Source organism: Felis catus, chromosome B2, assembly GCF_018350175.1.
Source record: "Felis catus isolate Fca126 chromosome B2, F.catus_Fca126_mat1.0, whole genome shotgun sequence".
Lineage (NCBI taxonomy): Eukaryota > Metazoa > Chordata > Mammalia > Carnivora > Felidae > Felis > Felis catus.
Genome location: NC_058372.1, coordinates 43,335,493 through 43,360,949, shown reverse-complemented (window position 1 = coordinate 43,360,949; position 25,457 = coordinate 43,335,493). Strand labels below are relative to the sequence as shown.

The 25,457-nt window shown below is 47.0% G+C and overlaps 1 protein-coding gene across 14 annotated transcripts in view; it reads right to left on the bottom strand.

The window, feature by feature from the left end:
- The window catches only part of RUNX2 (RUNX family transcription factor 2), a 330,028-nt gene that overhangs the window by 86,000 nt on the left and 218,571 nt on the right, over nt 1-25,457 (bottom strand). For 5 of the 14 annotated variants that reach the window (XM_045058570.1, XM_045058571.1, XM_023254030.2 and 2 more), the window contains one exon: nt 19,646-23,981. The exons of 5 other annotated variants lie outside the window; for them this stretch is intronic. In XM_045058570.1, coding sequence (XP_044914505.1) covers nt 23,503-23,981 — 479 coding nt within the window. In that variant the 3' untranslated portion in view covers nt 19,646-23,502. Of the gene's footprint in view, nt 1-19,645; nt 23,982-25,457 lie in introns of those variants that run through there. 4 more of the 14 variants (XM_045058573.1, XM_023254035.2, XM_023254036.2 and 1 more) reach the window with 4 other exon arrangements.

Genomic DNA, 25,457 nt, shown 5'->3' with positions numbered 1-25,457 from the left:
CAATCAGGGCCCTCCCTTCGGGAACACAGACCCAGGGACCATTTATAATGGCAACCAGCACATGTGTTTCCATAAACGGATATAGCTTGTGGTGGAATTATCAAACCCAAAACAAGCCCTCAACTCCAGCAAAATAGCCCCAAAGCACAAACTGTTCCCGGGAATAGCCTAGAAAGAGCATTTGTGGTTTCTACCTACGCTCAGAAACTATGAGGGGACCAGGAACTCCAGAGATCCCCTAGAGGAAAGGTCCCCAGGCACCTTGCAGAGGCGGAAAGGAAATGTGTGCTGCAGACAGCCCTCACCAGCTCGTGAGAGCCTACTGTGTGCATCAGTTCCCAACCGTGAGTTTAGCGATGCCATACTGGTAGCTTGGACGTGGCCATGGCGGGACAGCTTATACCCTATCTGAAACAGTATCCCTCACCTACCCATTGTTCTCTACCTCCTTTGGTTTTTTTGTTGTTGTTGTTTGTTTATATAAACCTCTTATCACAACTGAACTTTATGTTAGTTATTTTATTATAGGTTTGGTGTTTATCTGCCTTTGCTAGGATCTCCAGTGGATGGAACATATTTTAAACTATATTCTAAAATGAGTGAAGGGGCGCCTGGGTGGTGCAGTTGGTTAAGCGTCCGACTTCAGCCAGGTCACTATCTCGCGGTCCGGGAGTTCGAGCCCCGCGTCGGGCTCTGGGCTGATGGCTCAGAGCCTGGAGCCTGTTTCCGATTCTGTGTCTCCCTCTCTCTCTGCCCCTCCCCCGTTCATGCTCTGTCTCTCTCTGTCCCAAAAATAAATAAACCTTGAAAAAAATAATAATAATAAATAAAATAAAATGAGTGAAAAATGAATTGCTTTCCGTAGGTTAATCTGACATACCTCATGCTTGACCAGGTATCATCGGTTACCTTTCTATTTATATGTATCTTCCATCGCATCTAGTTCTGGAAAGTTGCTTTTGTTTAAATTGATTCTCTTCTAGTTACTACATAGCCAAGTGACAGTAAACATAGCCATTCTCATTATAAACTAATTTAAAAAGGTAATTTTCCAATTAACAAATATACACCAGTGTAAACTGTGCTCTCACGGTAAAATAATTAGAGAAGTTGCCGACAAGTTTGGAAAGAAAACAAAGGTATTTGTTAGTGGCAAGACCTAATGAAAAACCTGACGGTCTAAACAAGAAAAACTGACAAGCACGATTCTCCCCACAAGAACACGGGTAAATTACTTCTGACTTAATAATTTTGCCTAAGGATAATTTCAGGCGTCATATACACAAATCCTCCCTCTGGAAAGCATACAATGAGAAAACCTGTGTTGAAATTTTGGCTTTACCATCTACTGTTTACAGAACCTTGGCCAAGTTGCTTGACCTTTCTGAACCTTTGTTGCTTTACCTGTAACATCATTATCTGCCATGCTTTGCAAGGCTATTGCATTAAATAACATCATGAATGTGAATGCAGTTGGAAAGCGGTGAAGTACTACAAAGCTATGGTCTATTATTTGACCTTTGAGAGAGATTGGGACAAAATAAACACCTCGATGAATACCACTGCAAGTATTAATAAAACCAGCAATAGTACAAGCTACAAAAATATGGTTCTTCCTCGAGTTAGTCTCTAAGGCAGCACTGTCCGCTGCGATGCAAACATTCTACACCTTTGCCCTCTAATACAGAAGCCATTAGCCACCTGCAGCTTTTCAAATGTGGCTTTTCAAACTGAGCCCTTCAAATGTGGCTAGCATGACTGGAGAACTGTATTTTAAATGTTTTTCATTTCATTAATTTCATTCAGTTTCATTTAAACAGTCATATGTGGCTGGAGGCTCCTGTATTGGACAGCGCAGCTCCAAGGCATTTCTTCAACTATGTTTTGGAGAAAACTCCCTCTTGGCCCTCGTCGGGAAGGGATTTGGTTTTGCAAGCATCAAGAAGCCTGGTGATAGAAATCTTGTGGTTCCGTGCAAAGGAGAAAGTGTGGAATGGAGTGAAGCCTGGAGGACATGGAGAGAAGGGGATGGCCTCCTTGCCCTGTGGCCATGTTGATTTTGAAGAAGCCAATGGGACCTGCCCTTTTAGGATCCCAGTGTCCCTTCTTATCTGCTGTGTGACCTTAGAAAAGATATTTCGCTTCTCTGGGCCTCAGTCTTTTAACCATAACGCCTGCTTCATGAGATTACTGTGAGGGTTAAATGAAATAGGTTAATGATCCAAAGTGCCAGCCCAGAGCAAGCCGTGAACTCTCAACCTTTCCCTTCATGTCGGGAGCACAAGCAAATGGGGGTAGCACATTGCTTCGTGTTTCTTGCCTCAGGCCACACTACTGCTCGGCTGCCTAGCCATGCGTGGGACATCACTGGAGCTACGTTCGGCCTCAAGCAGCCCGGGCTGGCACACACCCAGCCTCCCTCCCTCCATTCAGGCCTCCTGAAAGCCCTGACCTCACCCAGCACTTTGCTCTGAAGATCTCCGAGGCCTTCAAAGACTCCTCTTTGGATTCAATACAAACGATGTTCCTTCTGGGTATGTACACAGGTGGGGGGGCAGGCTGGAGGGTGCGGCCCAACCACCTCTCAAAGTGGAGCCACAACTCCCTCTGCTCAGCTCCTCAGGAGATTTCCCTGCACTGGCCTTTCCTCTGCGGCTGATGGAAAAAAAATGCAGTCTGGCTCATCCCCACACAGGCCCTTGGGTGAAGTTGAAGACCTTAGTGCCTGCCGGGGCAGGCCCACTCCAGCTAAAAAGCAGGTGCTGTGGTCCCACATTTCAGGTGTGGCAAATGAAAATTCAGCAAATGTCGAAGTCTCACCTCTTAGATTGCCTCTCTCTTCTAGAAGCAGCACCAAAATCCTTCAGATGCTGGGCTCTCGGCATTCGGAAAGCAAGACCCCCGGATGTGACAGTTTAACAACATGGCTGCCAAGTCTTTGACGTTTCTCCCTTCAGAGGTAGGGCCCCCTCCTTGAATCTGGGTGGGCTCGTGACCACTTTGACCGATAGAGTATGGCGAAAGTGACACCATGTGACCTCTGAGGCTATGTCACCAGAGGCCTTGCAGCCCCCACCAGGGTGGCTGGGACACTTGTCCTCAGAGCCCAAGCAGCCATGTTAGAAGCCTAACTACCCAGAGGCCACGGTGCTGGAGAGCCACGCAGAGGCCCTCCTGGAGGGAGGCAGTCCCAGCGAAGACCATCCTTTGCCCAGCCCATCCAGGCACCCGACATGTAAGCAAAGACGCCCCCAGCCTTTGCAGTCTTTCAGCCGAGGCCACAAACATTTACAGTGGAGACAAGTCATTCCTGCTGTGCCTTCTCCACACAATCTGAGAGCATAATAAAGTATTGTTCTCTTGCACCACTAAGTTTGGGGGCGACTTGTTGCTCAGTAACAGATGCTGGGGCCCCAGCACAGTGTCTCACAGAACTCCAAGCCTCCGGAGTCCCAGCTTATCTGGGAAACTGAATCCCACAGACTGAAATGCCCTATCAGAGGACCTGCATGGTTGGAGCTGTTGATCATTGATGAAGGGGAGACAATGCTGGACAGGCATAAAAATTGTCTGCGGTAGAACCCCTGGGGGAGGGGAGGCAGGCAGGGAGGAGCACACTTTATTTTTCACTTTATTGTCATTCTGAACTCTGATCTTCGAAAATCACTCTTTTTTTTTTTTTTAAGTGAAAAAGAAATTGATAGAGGAGCAAGGACTTGCTAGTGTGATTTCAGTGGATGTCTTTATTCAGCGAAGTTCGCATTGAATTTGCATGTGGTGGGCTTTTTTTGGTTTTTAAAAAAAAATTTTTTTTAATGTTTATTTATTTTTGAGAGAGAGAGAGAGAGAGAGAGACAAAGTGCGAGCAGGGGAGGGACAGAGAGAGAGGCAGACAGAGAATCTGAAGCAGGATCCAGGCTCTGAGCCGTCTGCACAGGCCCCGATGCCGGGCCCGAACCCACGAACTGTGAGATCGTGACCTGGGCCGAAGTTGGGCGCTTATCGAGCTGAGCCACCCAGGTTTTTTGGTCTTGCATGTGGCGGTTTTTTGGTCTTGTTTTGTTTTCATGCTTTGCTAGCATTTTCTTTTCTGGTCAGCCCCATGTTCTTCAGGGTCACATAGAGCACTCTACCCCAGAAAAAAGGCAAAAGGCAGCCATTTTTAGTCACAGTGTGGCGGTGATGAAAAGCGCTCTAGGTCCTTAGAGGCACTCAGCCGTCCGTGGGACAGAAGGAAGAGCCCTGAGCCAAGAGGAGGACATAGGGATTCATGAACATGTTGCTTCGACACGCTATTTTAATATTGCCAGGCCTCGGTTTGGTCGTTCACAAATTGGTTTCAATGATGTCTAAGATCTGTCTTCTAACATTTTGGAGAGAAAGAAGTTAATATTTATTAAGTGCTTACCGTGTGGCAAGCAGTATGCTAGGCCTTCTATTTATTTTATTTAATCCTCAAAAGAATTTTTTTTCCTAAGAACCGGCATCCCCGGTTGGTACATGAAGAAACCAAGGCCCCGTGACATGGAGGTTTCAGGAGCTGGGAGGCGGAGGGGTAGAATTCCAAAATCAACATGGCTACCCCTCCAGAAAAGGCTCACTCGCCTCTCTGCCCCCACAGTGTTTCCCACACCTTGTGCCCAGAGGCTGAGCGTCTGGTTCTTCAGTCTCTAATCCTCCACTGTTAGGAGGGAGGGTCCTCACTGCATTCCTTTGTACTGTCATCAGCTCCTTAAAGTGGCAAGAAACAATAGCGCCTTTCTCTGCTTTCCTGGAAGGGTGGCTCTTGGACCCTGCGGAGTCTGAGGGCAACCAGGGCAGCCCTCCCAGCCTGACTGCCCCCAGGTGCCCTGGGCAAGTCTAGAGGAATCCTGCCACCCAGCTCTCCTGTGCAGATCTCGAAACTGTTGAGTAGTGTGAGCTCCCATTTTCCCCTTAACAAGAGTCCCACAACTCCTCAGCTCTGGCTTATGGGACATATACTCCACTCACCACGGGACTCAAGCAAGCGTATAACGACCCCTTCTACAAAATACGAGGGACTCAGCTTTCGATGCCAGGCATGCACTTCTCCATCACCAGGATGCCTCTTACACTTGTGTTTTGATGAAGAGGGTTCTGCCTGTGTGGAGATGCCTCGTGCCCCAAATCTCTTCTCACACATCTGTTGTCGATGCCTGGAATCACCACCCAGGGTTGACCAGGTCTCGCTACAAATGGCACCGCGAGGGGTCATCCAGAACTGTGATATCCAAGAGGAACGACTGCAGAGCAGATAAGGTCACAGGCTTCAAAGCCAGACAGGTTGGATGTCAACTCTACATGGTAGTTTGAAGATAACTGTAAATCCTTTGCCCTTTCTCCTGTTAAGAGTTGGGGGTCCGGTTCCTCTCCCCTTTGGCTCTGGGCTGGCCCCTGTGACTGGCTTTGACCAACAGAACACAACGGAAGCGACTCTGCCCATCTCCTCTGTCAAGGGCGACCTCCAACGACGTGCAGCTTCCGCTTTTGTGTCTCTTAGAAGCCTGTGCTGGGGAAGGATTCTGACGACCCAGCAGAACCACCCCGCTGAGCCCTGCCTGCATTCCTGACCCACGGACTCGTGAGCAGTCAAATGGCTGTTGTCTAAACCACTACGTTGTGGTGGAGGGTGTTAGGCAGAAACAGAGAACTGAAAGAGTGTGAGAATTAGAGCATGCCTTCTTGGTGCAGACTACAGATGCTGGGACGAATGGTAAGGAAGTCCTCATCAGGGAGGGGGCCCTGGGGCTTGTCAGAGGCTACGGAATTGCATGAGTGAAAGGGTAGGGTGCGAGCGGAGAAAATTCTACAAGATCCAGCTACTCCACAAGCCTCTGGAAAAATGCTGTGAACGCTGACAGGACTTCTCAATTATTTTCACTACAGCCACCTGACTACAGAGAGCAAACCCTAAGTTTGGCCCAGGGTACCCTCCTACAAGTGGAAGATTTCTCCAAAGTCTTGTTTCATCTCTACAACTCCTGTGAATTTTGTGTTGTATTCCATAATTTATTCATCTGCATTTTAACGTTAAAAAGCAGTTGAACTGGGGTGCCTGGGTGGCTCAGTCAGTCCAGTGTGTGACTCCCGATTTTGGCTCAGGTCACGATCTCACGGTTCATGAGTTCCAGCCCCATGCTGGGCTCTGTGCTGGTGGTGCAGAGCCTGCCTGGGATTCTCTCCCTCCCTCTCTGCCTCTCCCCTGCTCCTGCTCTCTCTCTCTCTCTCTCAAAATAAATAAATTTTTTAAAAAATGGCTGAAGTTACTTACCCGTTAAGTAGCCTAACTTCCCCCTACCAGAACCTCTTTACGGAAACTAGACACTCCAGGAAGAGGGGTCAGGATGAGACCCGAGACTCTGTGTAGCCCCAGAACACACATGCACCCTGAGGGGACATCAACCTCACCCACCTGCTGAGGCCGAAGACTTGGGACTTTTCTTTCAGGATCTAGTCACTTGCTTCAGCAGCCAAATCTGGCCCCTGGGTCCCGGCTCTCCTATCCCATTCTCCGCTGTAAGCTGTCGCTAGAGTCACAGGGCACCCGACTCGGGAGAGACCCTGCAGACTCCCTCCAGACACATATGGAAAACTTAAGTCACCTGAAAATCCAGTCCTATCTCTGATGCACACTCCAGGTCGGCCTCCCCCAGTGGAAAGCAACCGGAGGCAATTCCCGGCCTTCCCCAGCATTCTCGAACGCTCTCCAGACGTCCTTTTTTTCTCAGACAGACAATTCACACACACACACACACACACACACACACACACACACACACACACATCTATAGCCTGTGTAGATACGTTGACACTTGGAAGCAAAATAGAGGAAAGCTTTTATTATTGTTTGCCATTTGAAAATGATTATCCAGCAGGATGATGTGTATTGAAGGAGACAGCTGGCAGTTAGCATCCCGGGGAGCGCTCCCTTTCTAGACCTGGGTGAGCCTCCACCACCTCCCGGCTTCCCGAGTGGGGACTGCCTGGTGCCAGACTTGGACGCCTACCAACACAAATTAAAGGAATAAAATGCCTCCTAGACCCAGGCAGGCCAGCGTTGGGGGGAAGCAGGGTGAGAATGCCGAGAATTTTAAAGGGATCATCACCTCAGCAGGAGACCGAAAGTCAGCCTCAGAAAGTGCAGCAAGTCTCTGGTTCTGGGGTACCGGGGGCTTCCAGATGCTGTCTCTCCCGTTCCCCACCGGACCCCCGGCCCAGGCCTCCACCCCTCCCCACTAGAAACGCTCCCTTCCCAGCCCCTTTTGGAAACACAGCCCCTAAAATGACACTCGGTGGGAACCCCGAGCTAACCGACTTGCACTCACACGTGAACCCGGAGGTGGGGGTAGAGAACAACCGCTTAATGGGTACAAGGTTTGCGTCTGGGGTGATGAAATGTAGCAGCTGTACCACACTGACAGTGCACGAAATGCCACTGGACTGTTCACTGTAACATGGTGAGTTTTCTGGTATGTGAATTTCACCTTGATTTAAAGAAGAAGAAGGAGAAAAGGCTTCCCGAGAAAAGAGTAAACCCTTCTAGAGCCCTATCGACCAGCGCACCTTTGACTGCGGACCTCATCTGCTAGTGGGAGGCTGCGTCCCAGCTCCTCGCAGGACAAGGACTTCGGATGGCCCAAGGACAGAGGGAAAGTAAGATCAGCAAGCCTGCCCAGTAGGCTAAAATGAACCGGTCTTCCATAATCTGGATCTGGCAAGTGACGGAACCTCTCCTACGTTCCTCCTCTGTGAGCTCAAACGTACATGTCTTAGGAGACTCCTGAGTGGAGCCTATAAAAATGACTGTAGTACTCAGGCCAAACCTGGGGAGCCATATATTTGAATCCTATAACTTTATATCTTTCTCAGCCACCAGCTGGCAGTCTCCAGCAAGTCCCTACATCAGGCAATGCAGGATTTTCTTAATATACGATTTTAATCTTCAACAGCCCTTGCCAGTTCGAAATAAAGAGAAGAGAGAATTCTGGGATCGTGTGCCCTACAAATTTAAAAGGAAAACGAAAGAAGTCCCATCTCGTACTTCAACAAGTTGATTTGATACTCGGAAAAGGACCCTTTGGGCCAAAATATATTTTTACTTTGTGTGTCGAAATAAATAACCCCCCTCTTTTTTTTTTTTTAATAGAAAGCACATCACTGGTGTCTAAAACCAAACGTGGTTTTGATTGAACCAGACTTACATTTGTATCTGAAGCTCATTTGCTAACAATAGAACTGGCTTTCCCATTTGCCAACATCAATGTTGACCTGTTTTCACCTAAATTTTATAGATGTCAGAAAAAGAAACTGTTCACTACTCAGTGGCATACCCTGGCCTTTTTCAGCCACACTTGCCTGCATTTTTGCAGCTCCCTTAAATTCCCCTTGTCACAAAAGCTAACAATAAGGTCAAGTATTTCAGTGAGAAATATTGAATTATTATCCAACTTTGTCAAACGGCCAAGAGCCTACGAAAGCTAACCACGAACTGGAGGAGAGAGAGGCTTAACCTCGGGCCTCCCGGCCCTGCCTCCATTGCACGGGGAAGGATTTTTGGCACTGGGGGGCACCGGGAAGGTTGGGGCGAAGGGGGGAGGGGGGAAGGGGGGGATTGGGGTCTGGACAGCTCACAATCCCGTCCAAGCTCCCGTCCCTCTGGGGTGTTGCGTTGCGCTCGTTTGCTGCTGCAAAGAGCCAGCTTTGATTTTTCTTGGAGAGGGCTCCAGGCCCCCTAACATCTCAGCGGTGCCAACACCACGAGGCTGCTGACCTCTCCTGATCCCCTGGCCATATCCCTGCCCATCAAGGCTAATTTCTATGACAACATAAACTTCTCCGTGTAGCCAATAAACTCAAACCCGATGGAACCTGATGTGGCCAGGAAGGAGGATGACAAACTGGCAAGATGTCAGGCCTGGAAATAGAACTCGCTTCACCAGCCAGGAGCTTGGGAGGGGTAGCGATGGATTTATGCGTGTGTGCGTGTGTTTTATTCGTCCTAATAACCCTAATAAAGATTCCATTAATCAATAAACTGTCTCTTGCAGAGACAGAAATAAACACACGGCCCCCAAAGTGAGCTTCGGGCAGAACCAGAACACTTCCTCATTTGACCCCAACCTATGGTGGTTGAGGGCGGGAATAACCCTGTTACCCTGTTACCTCAAAGGGTCTGTCTGGGCAAGGTACTTGGTCATGAGAGAGAGAGAGAGAGAGAGAGAGAGAGAGAGAGAGAGAGACAGAAAGAGAGAGAGAAAGAGAGAGAAATAAGGATTGGCTTTTAGCTGAGCAAGGAAGGCAGCAGTGCCCCCCACCCCCACCCCAGGATGAGATGTGAGGGATGTCAAAAAAGCATCCCCAGGAAGGTTCCTCTGCTCTGAGCAGGGTATATGGCTTTGGAAGCGAGGTTTTAGTGGTTCCAGAAAACCTCTCTTGAAATGCAAATACACTGACTGCTCAAAGGTGAGGGTCAGGGCAAGTTCATTTATAAAAGGGGAGGCCCATGGTGCAGGGTTAGTTGGTGTGGGCTTGGGGAGAGACACAGTCCAAGGCGGGCCTCCAGTGGAGAGGTCTGGAGGTGTGGGGAGAGAAGACCCCCAAGATTCTGCTTTCAAGTTTGACTTAGGGTCAGTCACAGGCATGGCTCTCACTCAGTTCTTGGAGGATGTGGCCATCCAGAGCATAAATTTGTCCCACCCAGTTATACTCATCACCCTTCCCTGTTGACTGCCAAAGGGTCCATGTGCCAATGTGGCCCTCACTGTCCCATCAAGACTCCAGTGAACACAGACACGGTGGTAGATGTTGAGCAAGCAATTGGATAGAGTGTATCTGAGAGTTTGATATTTTATGCTGTCACTTCTCATATTCTTTATGTTGACACCCTCTTTTATTAGACATTAAGATCTCACATTTTCCTTCCTGATACATATATGGATGGCGTAGGCATTTCTTTTAGTTTTTAATTATCCTAATGTCGAATATGATTTTGTGAAGTGTGACTCATGTCCCACAGAGGCTCCGACATAGCTCACCAGACCGCACCCCTCTAACCCCTTGGAGTCCCTCTTGCTCGTCTCGTCAGCGGGAGTGTGATTTCGTGTGCTGAGGAACACCACAGAGCCCAGAGCCACTGTCTCGCTCTTTGTCTTTCTGGAGAGCCATACATGGGATCTCCGTTGGGGCGAGGGGTCTGCCTACTCCCAGGGCCTGCGCTTTAGGGTGGATGTGGGGCTGGGGCTGGCTCAGCTGCAGACCCAGAATGGCAAGGAATTGCTCAGTCTTCCAGCTCCAGCTCAAGTGTCATCTTCCTGCCTTGGCCAGGAGTTGCTGCCTCCTTGGGTTGGGGGGCGAGGGGGGAGCCCTTGGTTCACGTCTCTGCGATGGCACCGATGCCCTGTATCGTCACTTACGAGATTATTTTTCTGTCTCTCTGAGCAGATGGTAAGCTTCTAGAGGGTAAGGATGTGTCTCATCCATTTTTAGTTCCGTCATTTCTAGTACTTATTGAATGAATAAAAATGCAGCCCCTCCCTGATGGTCAGATGCCAGTCGGGGATGGTGAAGCAAAGCAATAACTCTCCCAAAATATTCTGTCCAGCAAGGGATAAGGTGAAGGAAGCTGAAAAGTCTCCCTCTCCCAGCCCCCATCTCCTTCTGCCCCAGACATGGCTTAGCGCTCGTGGGATAACCACCTGGCACGATAAGGTTATGTCTATCATTAAACAGGGGTCGGATGATGAACTACGTTCTAAGTTTTATCTGATAACACGACGCTGCTACCAGTGTGTTCCATCACTGCCCCATGGGAACGGGTTGCCTTCTGCATCTCTCAACTTGAAGAGACACTCGTTATAGGTAACTAAGTGCATAAAAGGTAAAACTGGGATGAAAATTCTATTTTCAAGATTAGCTGTTCTCTTTTCATTTGCTTAGGTGGCTCAGATAGTGTGTGTGTTAAAGACGTCAAGGTTGCACGGCCTCAGCTCTAGAGCCAGCCCACAAAATGGCAACTAGAAAGGCCTTGACCACAACAAGGCCACGACATCCCCCCTTTGCAGTGAGGGCAAGGGGGCCACCTGTCCACTAAGGGACAATCCACCTGAAGTGTGTCGCCAACAGATGGGTCATCTTTGTCCACGAAGGAACGGCACTGACGCTCTTAGACTAAATGTCTCGGTCACTAAGTCAGGCCTGGTATACAGCTTGATGGGTTTCTCTGACGAAGCAGTACACAACAGGTGTTTTGCAATAAGGTTAGCTGGAGCATGGTGTGGGATCAGTATGCTGGAAACTAATTTACACGAGTACACGAAGTTTTTAAGAGAATCAGCTTGCATGAGTTTATATCAAATGAAAATAGGTTCATAAACACTAGCAAAGTAATGAAGTGTAAGTGCTTCATGAAAGGATAATACGGAAGATGCTATTATAAGGGAAGGAAGTGTCTCTTCCAGAGAACGAGGATGGGAACCACTTGGAAGTAGATGTCCAACTCTTGACTTCCCCTCATCTATTTACAGGGCGACCCTGCGTAAGTGGTTTGACCTCTCTGGGATTCCATTTCTTCACCCTCTACAAAATGGCCATCTTTGCCAATTCTGTGAGGAACAATGGACCTCATTCTCTCTCTTAATGCTAGGCAGACTCTAGCTGCACCTCTTAAAACTGCTCGTAATTTCCCCACTCTAAAAACCACTCCAAATCTATAGGTAAGAGTTACAACGTGGTCCCTTAACATACCATCTAGCAGGTAATATATTATTGTCCACTATTAAGGAGAAGGTCAAGAGAGGTTAAGTGGCTCATTCAAGGTCACACATTAAGTTAGTAGGGGTTAAGGATCTGGAACCCAGATCTTTTTGCCACTCTCTGCTTCCCCCTTGCAAAACACCACTCAACCCCGTAATGCACAGTTGGCTGCATGGCTGTTACAACAGGGAAGAGAAAATGGAAGAGCGGCCCCTCCCCCTTGGACTATATGAAAATCACCCACTTTTTAAACACCAAGCCTCCCATATATTGTGGTGGAAATGAAAGGCCTGTATGACTAAATATAGATGCCGAGGACCTTACAAGTACTTGAGTATTTTAGGAAATGAGAAATGGGAAATGAAATTGGCTATAAGCAGAAATCAAAACTATCTGAATTCTCTCCAGAAACTGATGGGTAACTTTTTAATCTCTGTTGTTGGCAATCTGAAGCATTCATGGATTTGCTTAAATAGCTTAAATAAAGAACGGCATGACCGACATCTCTTAGTGGGATGCATTCAATTAGACCGAGATGCCTTCCCGTATGCTTTTTAGTGGTGGTGAGCCTCCCAGCATATTATTTTCTGCCTATAGTAGGTGTCCAGTCAATATCTGCAAAAAGAAGGCAGAGTGGGTGACAGGGAGAGAGAGCTCATTTCTGTTCTCTGGGATTTCAGGTAAGTGGGATATTAACTCCATAGCAAGTGGATTTAAGGACATAGTCTGTAAAACGCTTTAAGAGAATTGGAGAGAAGCCCTACCTATTCGGTTAAAGAGATTTGAATGATTTAGGGCACGAAACGTGGACGCCCCATTCCCAGGCTCCTCCAGGCTGTGTACAAGTGTGCAAAACTTGGCACACACCAGTGTCCCATCCCAGGCGGCAGCTGGGTTCCCTCAAGCCTTGGGCCTCTGATCAACTGTCCCCACTACACAGCATTGCCTCTTAGGGATGCCAGTTCAGAAACTGGGGCCCTGGGTGCTGCCCCTTCGCCAGGTGGTAAGGAGGACCCCAAAGCCACTCCCAGAAAGGTAAGAGTTGAAGCTGTCAGAGATTTCTTGGCTTGGGCCTTTCTCCTGTTAGGTGAAGCCAATGCTGCAACATTAAGTTCAATAATGCCTTTTATCGGTAGGCAGCATTCACATGCAACTCAATGCACCTAAATGGAAAATCTTAAAAGAGATTACAGATGAAGAACCGAGGTCCGGGTAGGGCCAACATTTCTGTTCTGAATGTATCGATCGGTGTCTTTTATATTTATGGTTTATGTGACGTAATGTCTCTGAGTTCCTTCAGGGAAGGAGCCCGTGGTAAGCCCATTGCCAAACTTGGCCGTGTGGCTCGGTAGAAAAAGTTTATAAAATAGATAGAAAGATATTCCTTTTTTTTTTAACCATCAAAATAATAGTTTCTAAAAAGTTGTTCCACTTGGTGCTCCAGCTCTATTGTGATTCAAACTATTTGAAAATTTTATTTACACTTTTTAAAACAATCACCCTAATTACTATGAGTAATAATAGGTACCGTCTATTTTCTGTCTATTCTGTGCAAGGCACTTTGCAAGGCATGCACCTATCTCATTAGCTCATTTAGTTCTCATTATGCAGATGATAAAGGAGGGTGCGTCTAAAGGAACACGGTCTTTGGAATCTGGCAGATTGAGGCTTGAGTCTTAATAGCTGTGTAACCTTGGGCAAGTCTGATCTTCAGTTTCCTCACCAGAAAAGCAGAGATAGAAACAGTACTAACTTCTTCACAGGCTGCTGGAAAGATTGACATAAGACACGTGAAATACCGAGCAAAACACCAGGCTCGTAGTCCAACGTGCAGTGAAAGTTAAATATTGTGTTCTTATTATTACTTGATCATGCCACCAGGACCAAATATGACTTGTCTCCAAAAGGAAATTAAAACAATGGCCTTCGGTGCCATCGTAGGGGGGAAGGAGGTAAATCATCTTCCGTCTCCATTCCTTTCTCCCCAGGACGTTCATCCCAGGGAGACCTGGGCCAAGTGAACCCTGGGGACAGCTATGGAAGACGAAAATCACGAGGAATGGGTAGCTGGCATGCCCTTGTGCATCACAGGGGTGGGCTCAGGAGGACGATGCCAAGAGGAAGGGTGACAAAGGGGACTTTCTGGAACTACGATGAGCTTCTGCACCTGCTCCCCGCATCCCTTCCCTCTCTCTCCCTTACCCTCCTGCAGGCCTGGGAGCAAAGCCCCAAGGGGCTCTGTGCTCCCCCTGCTCTTGGGGAAGCCAAGAGCTGGCATCCTGTGGAGACCTGAGCAGCAGCAGGGGGCAGCCTGGTCACTGTCTGCTTTGGCCAGCGGGGGCCCCCCCAGAGCCCCCACAGCGCCTCTGGCTCTGGCAGCTCCCTGGGAAAGAAGAAAGCAGCATCTTACATGTGTGGCATATTCTAAAACAAAATAATAACCGGGAGATTTTATGGACTCTGACAGGGGGAAGAAGGGAGTGAAAAAAGATGGAACAAAGATGCCATTTTAAAGTTATTGGCTCCTGTTCAGGATTTTACTATTTTCTATGGCAAGGAGCAAGTAAAAAATTCCTCCTATTGATGAGTATTTTTCTACAGTCATTGAAAGCCAAAGGGCTCGGGGCTTCCGACTTCCCCCTTGGGGAACCTGCGAGCCAGTGCCCTGGCTAACTTAGGGGAGGGGTGGCTGGCCAAGGCGGGAGGCTCACAGGCCCCCAGCAAGCGGCTCCGATGGGGAACGGGTGCAAGGGCACACACTGTGTTTTCAGTCCGGATTCTGTGATCTTTCTGCCAAACAGGGGTTTACAAAGCAAAAACCTCCAGAGAATTCTCATACTTTCTGGCTTATTCTCCTGGTGTTCATCTTAACAGGAATCAGCTGTTTGCCTTCTCACTTATACAGCACGTTGCCGAAGAGAATTTAGCATCTGGTCTGGCTATTATTAAAAACAAGAACATCCTGCTCTGTTGGGAGAACAGCACCACTGGCAATAAAAGGACAGAGATCATTTGCATTCAGGATTCCAGAGATGTATTTCAGTTCAATATCTGCTCTCCCTCCTCCCCCGGCGGCTCTCATTTCAAAATTTCCTGATGCATCCATCATTTGCATCGTGGTCTCCTTTTTTCCCAACCAGAGACACAGAGCGGACTTTTTCCTTCCACTGGGAGGCAGGGATCACTGGAGTTGTTCAAACACCGATCCGCTCCTGCCGTGTGATAAAATTGAACTACCAGAGGAATTTTTTTCTTTTTTTACAACTGCGGAAATGAAAAAGTAAACAAGACTAGGAAGGCATTGGTATTTAGGCTCCAGCTTTTTGTTGTTGTTTTCGCCTTTTTCTTTTTTTAAGCATCGGGCTGGGAGCCTGAAGGAACCATATAATATGAAAAACCCTGGGAGGTTTTATTAGCCAATAAAAAAAAAAAAAACTGAGTTCCTATTAACCACTTAACTCCTTGAGAAAGTTCCGCACTTGCCTCCCTCCCGAGATCCTTCGCTCCCTTCCCTCCCATATGCCCACGAGGAGGGGGAAGTGGGCCCATCCACTCTGCCCTACAAAACCTGAGCACACAGTCTATGTTCCAGAAATTGTGGTGGAGGGTTAGACTCAATGATAATCTCTGTACTTCTCATCTGTGAAACCACGAATAAGATCTTGATAAGGAGTCAAACTTTCTGTGCCCCCAAACCCGCACACAAAAAGGCTCTTCAAGCACAAGGCTAAAAAGGAGAAAGGTCACTGGGACGTTCAAGATTTAAATATGAAATGACTGTAGGGGAAGACAGAGTGGGGCTAAGGTCTTACCGAAAGACCATAATGATGCCACCCAAGGCTCCTCTCTTTGGGGGGCAGGAAAACGAAGAGGAACTCAGAAACAGAAAGTGAAACTCGCCTGAGCTGTTGCCTGGTCAGAGGTGGACGGAGTTAGAAAAAAAAAAAAAATCAATAAATAAATGACCTAATTTGGGAAGGAAATGATGTCAAAGGAGATGTAAATCCTAAAACCGTTATATTAATTCTCCCACGGTTATGCGTGTCCCGTGGTTTTGCTGTTTGCTTTTTTTGCTTATTTTTAAGGAAGAAATTCACACATTTACACCAGTCCATCACCCAGCTGGAAGTTCCCGGTACTCTGGTCTCTCAAAGCCCCCCGAAGCTCTGCCCCCATATCCTGGACTTCCTAATTTCACCAAGACTACTGTGTCTTGCTTCCATTTTCCACCTCCCAGCTAACACTGGCACTTTGGGTGCTCCGGGACAGATGTCTAAGGCCTCGGGAGTACAGGCCACATGACGCCTGGTTGTAATTTTGTGTTCTGGTCTCACCGAACATTGTGCAGGCAAGACTACATCTTGAGGGGCCTGTGTGGAAGAACTTTTGCTTGTCCCCCCAGACTCCCACCTCCTTTCCGCCCCCCTTTAGCATTTTGCTGTATGGTCTTGATTTCTTTCTAAGGATGACTGGTGGAGGGTAATTCTTTCCTTTCTATTATTAGCTACGGAATGGGACAGAATGACCTGGGGGGGAAGAAGAAAAGGCCATCAAGGGGATGGATGCCTGGGTGTCTCAGTCGTTTGAGCATCCGACTTCTGCTCAGGTCATGATCTCGCGGTCTTTGAGTTCAAGCCCCATGTCAGGCTCTGTGGTGAGAGCTCAGAGCCTGGAGCCTGCTTCGGATTCTGTGTCTCCCTCTCTCTCTGCACCTCCCCTGCTCGCACTCCGTCTCTGTCTCTTTCTCTCTCAAAAATAAACATTAAAAAAAAAAAAGAATAGTTGCCTCTTTACCACTCATGGAATGAAGGTAGTACTCTTTTGTAAGATTTGCGAGGAAAACAAACACCCGAGACAAATAAATGCCATGTCAAAGAGCACGTGTGTGTGTGTCTATGTGTGCATGTGTGTGTGTGTGTGTGTGTGTGTGAGAGAGAGAGAGAGAGAGAGAGAGCTTCAGTGTTCCCTGAATGGCTGCTCAGGCACCCCCTTCCATCCCTCCACCTCCCTTTTCCCTCCCTTTAGACACACACACACACACACACACACACACACACACACACCCCTTAGGGTAGTTCCCTTGGCATCACCAGCAGATTCTTTTCTTTGCTAAATTCCTTACTAATTTCATAGCTTTTTAAAAACTTCATTTCCAAGGCCTCCCAATCGAATACCCACTACCGGGAAGTCATCACAGAGAGACTTCTCAGGGTGCACAGGAATGGAGGGAGGTTGGGGAGAGCTTCCCTTGCCTTTGCTCAGAGCTCGTAGTTTAGAGCTCGTGATTTATCCAGGTGTTGGTTCCTACCTGGCTTTCCTTGACACCTTCTCCAGGCCTGAGGTGAGAGCCAACAAAGGAAGAGCGGGGGTGGGTGAAGGAACTGGGGTAAGCCAGTGTGCCCAGCCCTCGTGTGCAGGCCGGCTGTCTCACCACCTGCACATTCCCTGCACCAACCCCCAACAGCTCTGGCATGAAGGCGTCCCTCCCCGCCCCTTCGGGAGTTTGCCTGAGAGCTCCCGGAGAGCTGGCCCGTGCTCACTAAAACCGTGGCAGTCAGTTGAGCTGTCCCCCGGAAGACGTAGAGACTTCACAGGACCGTCATCTCATAAGCCTCCTCTTCCTCCCTGTGGAGATGCCCCTAAACCATGGTTTCCTAGAACTGGTCTCTAAAACTGATTCCCAAATAATTGGGACGGGAAAGCCAGCTGACTGGATTGTCCGGTTTGCCTGATAGTCACGGTAGGGTTGTTTGCTTAAATCAGTCAGGCCAGCGCCTCCATCTCGGCTGTGGCTTTTGGCTGTGTCATTATTGTTAACCACCCGTTTCCAGAAGGAAAGAGAAGTCAGGAAAGAGAAGATCTGTAGGCCCAGCTCTCACTCACCGATCGTGAACGAGGCCTTCCCCTTCTTCCTCCCTTGCCTTTTCAGACTGTTTTCAAATCCCATAAATATAAACATGTGGCTCTTCAACCGCATCTGTAGATAATAACTTCAGGGGGCTTCCTGTTTACATGGCAATACCCATTTCCCAGCCAAAAAAGCTCTGCAACAGAGAGCTGAGGTGTTTATTGGGCCAGTGTCGGCTGGGATTGAGTTAACAGGAAACACCCACTCTCAAAGCAATGTCTGATGATTAAATATTTGGGGGGCAGGGGGCACAAGGGGTCAGACGCACTGGAGAAACGTCTTTCCTTCCTCCGCCTGTCATTTCCAGTGAGAACAGAAGCAGCCATGACAAACATGGCCAAGCAGTCCAGGCCTAACAAAGTCCCACAGCTGTGCTATTCCCTGGCTGCACAGCCCGGAACGTGAGGAGGAGGGAAGAAGTGCAGACGGGAAAGCCAGGAGCCCCCCTCACGACACAGCCAAACCTCAGGGTGCCATCAGGTGAAGGGATGGAAAGGGTTGGTACACATCCATCTCTGGGAAGCCCCGCCGTCTTCTGCCTGGCTAGCCTGTTTTAATGAGCAATGTATTCTCCCACCAGTTCTGTCAAGAAAGCCCGACCTAAGAATTTAAAGAGAGCCTCTAGCCCACTGGTTCTCAATGGGGGGTACGTTTTCCTCCCAGGGAACATTCTGGAGACGTTTTTCATTGTCATGACTGGGGCAGTGCTCTTGGCATCTAGTGGGTAGAAGCCAGAGATGCTAAATATCCTACAATGCACAGGACAGCCCCCCTACACACACACACACACACACACACACACACACACACACCCCAAGGAATTATCCAGCCTGAAATGTCAATAGTGCCAAAATCTGGCCCAATGCTTCTCCATAAACCAAAAAACTGAGACCCAGAGGAATAAAGCGATTTGCCCTAAAGCATGCTGCCGGACAAAGCCAGAGACAGTGCGAAAGCCATTGTGCCCACCTGTCATGCAAGGCCTTTTAAAACGACACAGATGTCTAATTTAAAAGGATAACTAAGTATACAGCTTCAAAGAGTTGCAAACAAGTTCCCCAGCCTAGGTGTCACCCGAGTGCTTTCAGGATGTCTCCTAGTCTTAGAAATTAGCTGTTTCCAAGATTTCTCAGAAAACAATGTCAAACAGGTAAGAATGAGCAGATCTCAAAGGAGGCCTCTCTACCTCTTAGCATCATGTGGGCCACCGGCCAGGGCCTGACCATCTCTGCACCACGGTTTATGGTCCTTCTTTTAGAACTGTGGTAAGCTAAGGCGGACAGACAGCACAGGACATAAAGAAAGCCACCACTCTACCCCAGGCCCTCAACCTTATCGAAGGGGAGGGACTTACCAAAAATAGACTATGGACCATAAAAAAAAAAAAAAAAAAAAACTCCAAACTATAGTTATGCTCGCTAGTAGAATTTTTCTGAGGCTAGAGCTCTCCAGGGCAAGGTCCATTTTTACTTACCCTTGAGGTTTGATTGACTTTCTGTTTTAAGAACCCAAGAGAGACGTGGGAAGCAAAACAGACTACCGGCTATGGCCAGGCTGTCGGAGATCTGACCACAGCCAAGGGTTCACTTGTGGGCCCTCGTTCATGTGCCCAGAGATTAGAACCGCAGGACCATCGAGACAGCTGTCTTTGTATCTGGACTGGCCCCGTAGATAGAAGAAGGGGCTTTACCGAAGGATGGGGTGAGCGCTCCTTCCTTCAGACACAGGCTGATAGGGAAGTGAGTTCACTGCTAGATCCTTCACCCACGCCCCTGCAGGAGTAGGACAAAAGAAGAAGGTAGCGCTCACGGAGATTTTTCAGCCTCTCACCAGTAACATAGACCTCTGTTCTCATCCGGCCCTGGCAAGTCCCACGGCCAAAAAGTGCCCAGGTGTAGGCAGGAGTAGGCGTTAGACTAGAGAATGGAGCCGCGGCTGAGAAAAGACCCAATGTACACACATAACAAAACCAAAAAAGCCATTTTATTGAAAATTAAATTCAAACTTCAAATTAATATTACAATCATGAGAAAAAAAAATGCCAAATAATTCCATTTACAGTTGCAACATACAATACAAATAGTCCCTTTGAAGTTGAAAGTAAACTCATCCACAATCATGGCCTGTGGGACAAACCAGAATTTGTACAATATGTGCAGGGAAAGCAGATCTTGGGCAACAGCAATTGGAAAAAAATAAAAATGAGAAGCTTGTATTTACACAAAATGCTACAAACATTTTTGTTCCACAGAAATCTAAGAATGGTAAAGCATATCCAAAAAGAAAAAATGGAATTTTATTCAGAATACCTAAGAAATTACTGTAACTTATGGTTTTGGCTGATATATTTCAAAGTACTGCATAAAAAGCAAACAGTTATTTGTAAACATGAAGTAAACAAACATCTAAAAAATTCTCACACAGAAAATATTTTTTAAATGCATTCCTTTTTTAAGAACAACAAATTCAAGGTTTGGAAGAGTCGCTTTTATTTTATTGGTTATTGTTCTTTCGAATATCCTAGAAGTTAACTCCTGTTCTCGCTCATGCTCTGTGTTTCCATGCATTAACCTAGACTCTGAGTCCGTTCCTTTCCTGGGAATGGAGGGAACTCTAAGCCAGCACACACATCTCGTCCCCTCTGAGTTTGCAACGGATGGTCCCTGACGGTGTGGATTTCTCAGCTTCCTTTGAAAAGGCCCCGGTGGGGCGAGACTGTCTACAGAGTAACCCATAGCTCATCTGTTGCGTCTCTCTCGGTTCCAGGCTGGAGGTCACTTCCCTCATCCAAAACCAACGCTGTGGTACTTGTTCGGGGGCCCTGGCAGAGGTTACAATTTGTGAGACAACTCAAACAGATCAGCGTGTCTGTGTGGGCCACGCTGTGAACTCCAGCAACGTTGGCGCTACCAAGAACCATGCTCCTTTAACCTGAAGGAAATACAGAGCGTTGGCTACTACATGGCTTCACGGTAGGAGCAGTAGTAAGGCTTTGCTTTGGTCTTCGAATCACAGATCATACACATGACCCAGTGCAAATTAAGGGTTCAGTTAAAAAAAAAAAAAAAGGAAACAAAAAAGAAAACTTTAACCCCTAGGCTTTGACAAAGGGCAGAATTTGATCTAAGAAATGTGACTTACCCCTTTGGAGTGGTTGGAGGGAGGGGACAAGTGCTTGAATTTTTCCCAAGGAAAAAAAAAAAAAAACAAAAACAAAAAAAAACTTTTAAAGTGTTTCTGGGTTGCTGCCTGCAGCCACTCTAATAACATTTCAACACAAAAGCATCCCTAAAGTCACTTAGTATGTGTACTGTAAACTTAAAAAAGCCCTTTTAACATTAAAAAATAATGTACAAATATAGTACCTTTTTTTTTTATTAAATAGGGTACAGCTGGCACCGGCGGTAACATTTTTAGGTCAATTAATTAAAATTGAAATGTGTAACCAGACACTGGCTTTTTTAAGTGCTGCTGAAACACACACACATATTTTACACTTACAAATAAATGGACAGTGTCGTGCTTCAAGCTACCACACACAAACAATAAATAGTATCAGCTACTACTTGCCATCTTAGTTAAGAGAAAAGTGGCTTATTTATCTAAGCATACTTGGTATACAACCTTTAGAAGGCAAAGAGTTTCGTTTTGCTTTGTTTTGTTTTGCCCTCGGTTTTGGTTGGGAGGAGTCGGGGCGATTGCAAGGGAGGCGCCCAGCGAGAAGCACGGGGCCCCCCACGCTGCCCTGCGAGGCCTGGCGGCCAGGGAAGCGGGCTTGCGGCAGGACGACAGAGCAGGGGGTCTCTAGGCGCTGGAGGCAAATCTCTACACAGTTCTGTTCAGAGGGGCACCGAATTGAAAGGAAGGGGCCCGGACCTGTGGGAGCCCAGGCAGGGATCTGCCCGGTGGTGTCATCGAATGATCCTGGCTTGGATTAAGGATTCCCGCTTGAGAATCTGCCACGTGGTCGCCAGGGGCAGTCAAAGTGCATCTTACAGGAGGGCTTCCGCTCAGATTCGTACACAGTAGTTAAGATCCCAAACTCCACATGACCTTGCCTTCCCTTGACGCAAAAGGGTTGGCTATGGCTCCCCACAGGCCAGGTGCTCTCTCAGGTCAGCTACCTGCTGGAACTTGCCTGCTACTTCAGATGACCCGCTCCCCCATAAGACAATGACTGAATCTGCTCTTTTAAGGGCAGAGTCCGTGGAGAGCTGCCGGCGGGGGGGGCCTCGGGGAGGGCAGGCCTGGGTCCTCCTGACTTTCTGTTTGGCAAGGCCGGTGGGTTAAGAATCCCCGGGACAATTTGGCTTTTCCTGTACTAAGTGCATCCTGATGGACCCTTCAGCCACAAGTGCGGCCGCCTGCTACGTCTTCCCTGTGAAGCCTGGCGATTTAGAGTTTTGCTTTAACTATGAAACGGCAGAACGTTTTTCTGCAGTTCCATGATTCACTTGTGCTTGTCTTTTTAGTATGACAAGAGTCATTGTTATTTGAAAGAAATTAGGAAACCACATCACTCCAGCATTTCATGCTAACAAAGGGCAACAATAAGAGATAAAGGGCTAAGAGTTGGTTTTTAAATCCCCAATTATTGCTTTAAAAGGCAAAGCTGTGTTAGAGGTGATCAAAGATCTGAAAGAACGAGACTATAACATTTCCTTCATACGTCACAAAAACAAGCTACATCTAAAATATTTGGAGATGGACGTATTTTTGAAAATCACATTGTGCCTGAACTGAAACTGCTTAGCAATATTTCAGATATGGCTCTAGCCCACTGAAGAAATTTGTTATTTAATAAAGAGCACTTTTAGAGACCGAAGTCAACACATCAGTACACTAAGAAATGTTTCAAGGGTCCAAATGTCATTAAATAATTATAAATATATCTTTAAAGTTATATGACCATTCACGTTAGCAAGTTACCTCAGATTTTACACATATTCATAATTTAAAAAAAAAAAAAGAAAACAACACACAGCCAAACACAAACACTATCTATACCATTATGGCTATAATAAGGTATTGCCATTTTCAGTTTTGCATAAAAGGAGAAAGGAGAAGGGGGGTAAGGATCGAAGGATGGGATTTCTTTTTGGTTAAATGGGAAAAGGAAACAAAAAAAGTACAAAAAAGTAAAATAAAATCATCTATCCTGATCAGTATTTTTGGAGTCGCTTTCTTAAAAGTAGGAACACAACAACAACAACAACAACAACAACAACAACAACAAAACTGAACCAAACAGATCGTACGAGAACTTGCGGCAAGTCTGAGAGCAGTTTGGAACAGTTACTCTGAATGGATCGCACTATGCGGGAAGCGTCCATTCTACCTCTTTGCCCTCCGCGTGCACCTCGACTGGCTTTGTAAGCTGGTCTGCAGAGGGCACTGGTCCATACACAGCTGCAACCGTGAGGGTGTGCGGTTTCAAAGCACAGAGAGGAAGCGGCTTTGCTCTTCTTCCTCCTGAACCTGGAGTCCACCTCTCTGAATTGGCATAGGAACGGGTTATTTATGATAACAGGCCAAACGACAACACAACAAAAATACCTTTTTCCTTTGTGAAAGTACGTCTTACATAGAAAACCATCTGAAACCTGAATACGATTGTCTCTCTTGGGCCTTCTGCTTCTCAGTGTCTACCCTCTTATGGTTGCAAGATCATGACTGAGTGGGTGAATGAAAAATCTTCTAAAAAATAGGCACTTTGTAGATAGCTAATTGATATACATATATATGCGCTCTCTCTATATATGTATATATCGATACATTTGGGATGCGGCTCCCAGACACCGCTGGGCCACTGCTGAGGAATTTCAATATGGTCGCCAAACAGATTCATCCATTCTGCCACTAGAATTCAAAACAGTTGGGGAACTGCTGTGGCTTCCATCAGCGTCAACACCATCATTCTGGGTGGGCAAATTTGGGTTTAATAGCGTGCTGCCATTCGAGGTGGTGGTGCATGGCGGAAGCATTCTGGAAGGAGACCGATCTCCCCCCGGCACCATGGGGAACTGATAGGATCCTGACGAAGTGCCATAGTAGAGATATGGAGTGCTGCTGGTCTGGAAGGGTCCACTCTGGCTTTGGGAAGAGCCGGGGTAGGGTGGTGGCAGGTAGGTGTGGTAGTGGGTGGTGGCGGACATACCGAGGGACATGCCTGAGGTGACTGGCGGGGTGTAAGTAAAGGTGGCTGGATAGTGCATTCGTGGGTTGGAGAACCGGCTCTCAGTGAGGGATGAAATGCTTGGGAACTGCCTGGGGTCTGAAAAAGGGCCCAGTTCTGAAGCACCTAAAAATTATAACAGAAGATGGGGGGGGAAAAAAGTCTGTAAATATCAATTAAAATAAAGAGAGAATTGTTACAAGAAAAAAAAAAAAAAAAAAACAAGAAACTTTAGCCTCCCAAAAAGGAACAGCAAAGCCACAAACAGACCTTCAAATGCACCGGTCACTAGACAGTCCTTTTTTTTTTTTTTTTTTTCCACTTTACCATCTTAGCGGCACGTATCCTTAAGTTCTTCACCCCTTTGAAAAAAGCCCAAATGTGTGCTAGGTCTTACGTGTAAACCAACCCAACACCGCTCATTATAGATTCACTCCTCAGACTTTAAGGCTGAATCCTCATTGGTTTTGTTTTGTTTTTTTCTCTTTTCATTTCTCATTGCACCTCAGATATTTGAAAGTGACATTTTTACTAAGTCACTCAACCTAATTTTATTTTCTCAACCCAACATAAAGAAACCCCAAAGTGATCAGTTTTGTTCCTGGTACTCTTGGCAAGGCCCCTTCATCAATGAAGGAACTTCAAAAAGATACCCTAACATGTTCCTATTACTTCTTTTCCATTTTTAAAATAATGTATAATCTTGTTTTATTCTTCATCTTAGTAACAGATTTCAAAAAAAAAAAAAAAAAAATCAAACCGGACTGAAATCAAGCCAGATTTCAACGTGTTCTGGAACTATCTTACTTTTCTGGGGGGCACATGAGGAGAGTCTAGCCCTTAGAAATTCTCCCTAGGGTCATACACTAAATAAGTGGGTTTTAAAAGTGAGGGGGGGGGGGAGGCTTATAGTACCTAGGAATCAACGCATTTCGTGTCTCAATGGGAGACCCAGGACCTCATTTAGGCCAGCGGCCAACCGTAGCTTTCATGAGACGCTCTGCGCCCAGGGGAGAGGGGTAAGAGGGCGCCTCGACACCCATTCACCAGGGCCCTGTGCCACATCCTAAGGAATCAGCTTCAGGCTAATTCCAAGTGGTACCTGGAGGCAAAGCTGGCTTTGCCCTGAAATGGAAAGGCCTTCTAAAGCTAACAGTGTGCCTCCTTAATAGGTATTTCTGGTGCTTAAACTCATAAAACCATAGCCATAAACCACTTCATGTAGAAATCAGTTTTCTGAAATGCCTAAAAATTTAGTTGTGATCTTCAGCGACTGGGTTACAATTTTCTAAAACTGACAGAATTATGACAAGACCTTCTATAATACTGGTGTTCTCAAGACTGTGTCGCATCTAAATCTTCCAATTCTCTGCATCTCACGTGTTTGCTTTTCTACAGTTTTGATCCATAAGGGAAAGCACTTAGGACTTCTTCAAGGCCTTAGTCGGGAGGTACTTCTTCAGCCCCATTTTGATTTAGCCCTTGTTCTTGGATACTCCAGTATTTATTCAAGGCATAATCCTGATACTTTTCTTTAAAGGTGCCGATTGAGAGTTTTGATTTTTGTCAAAATGCACACCGCCTGTGGTCTCCCTAAGTGCC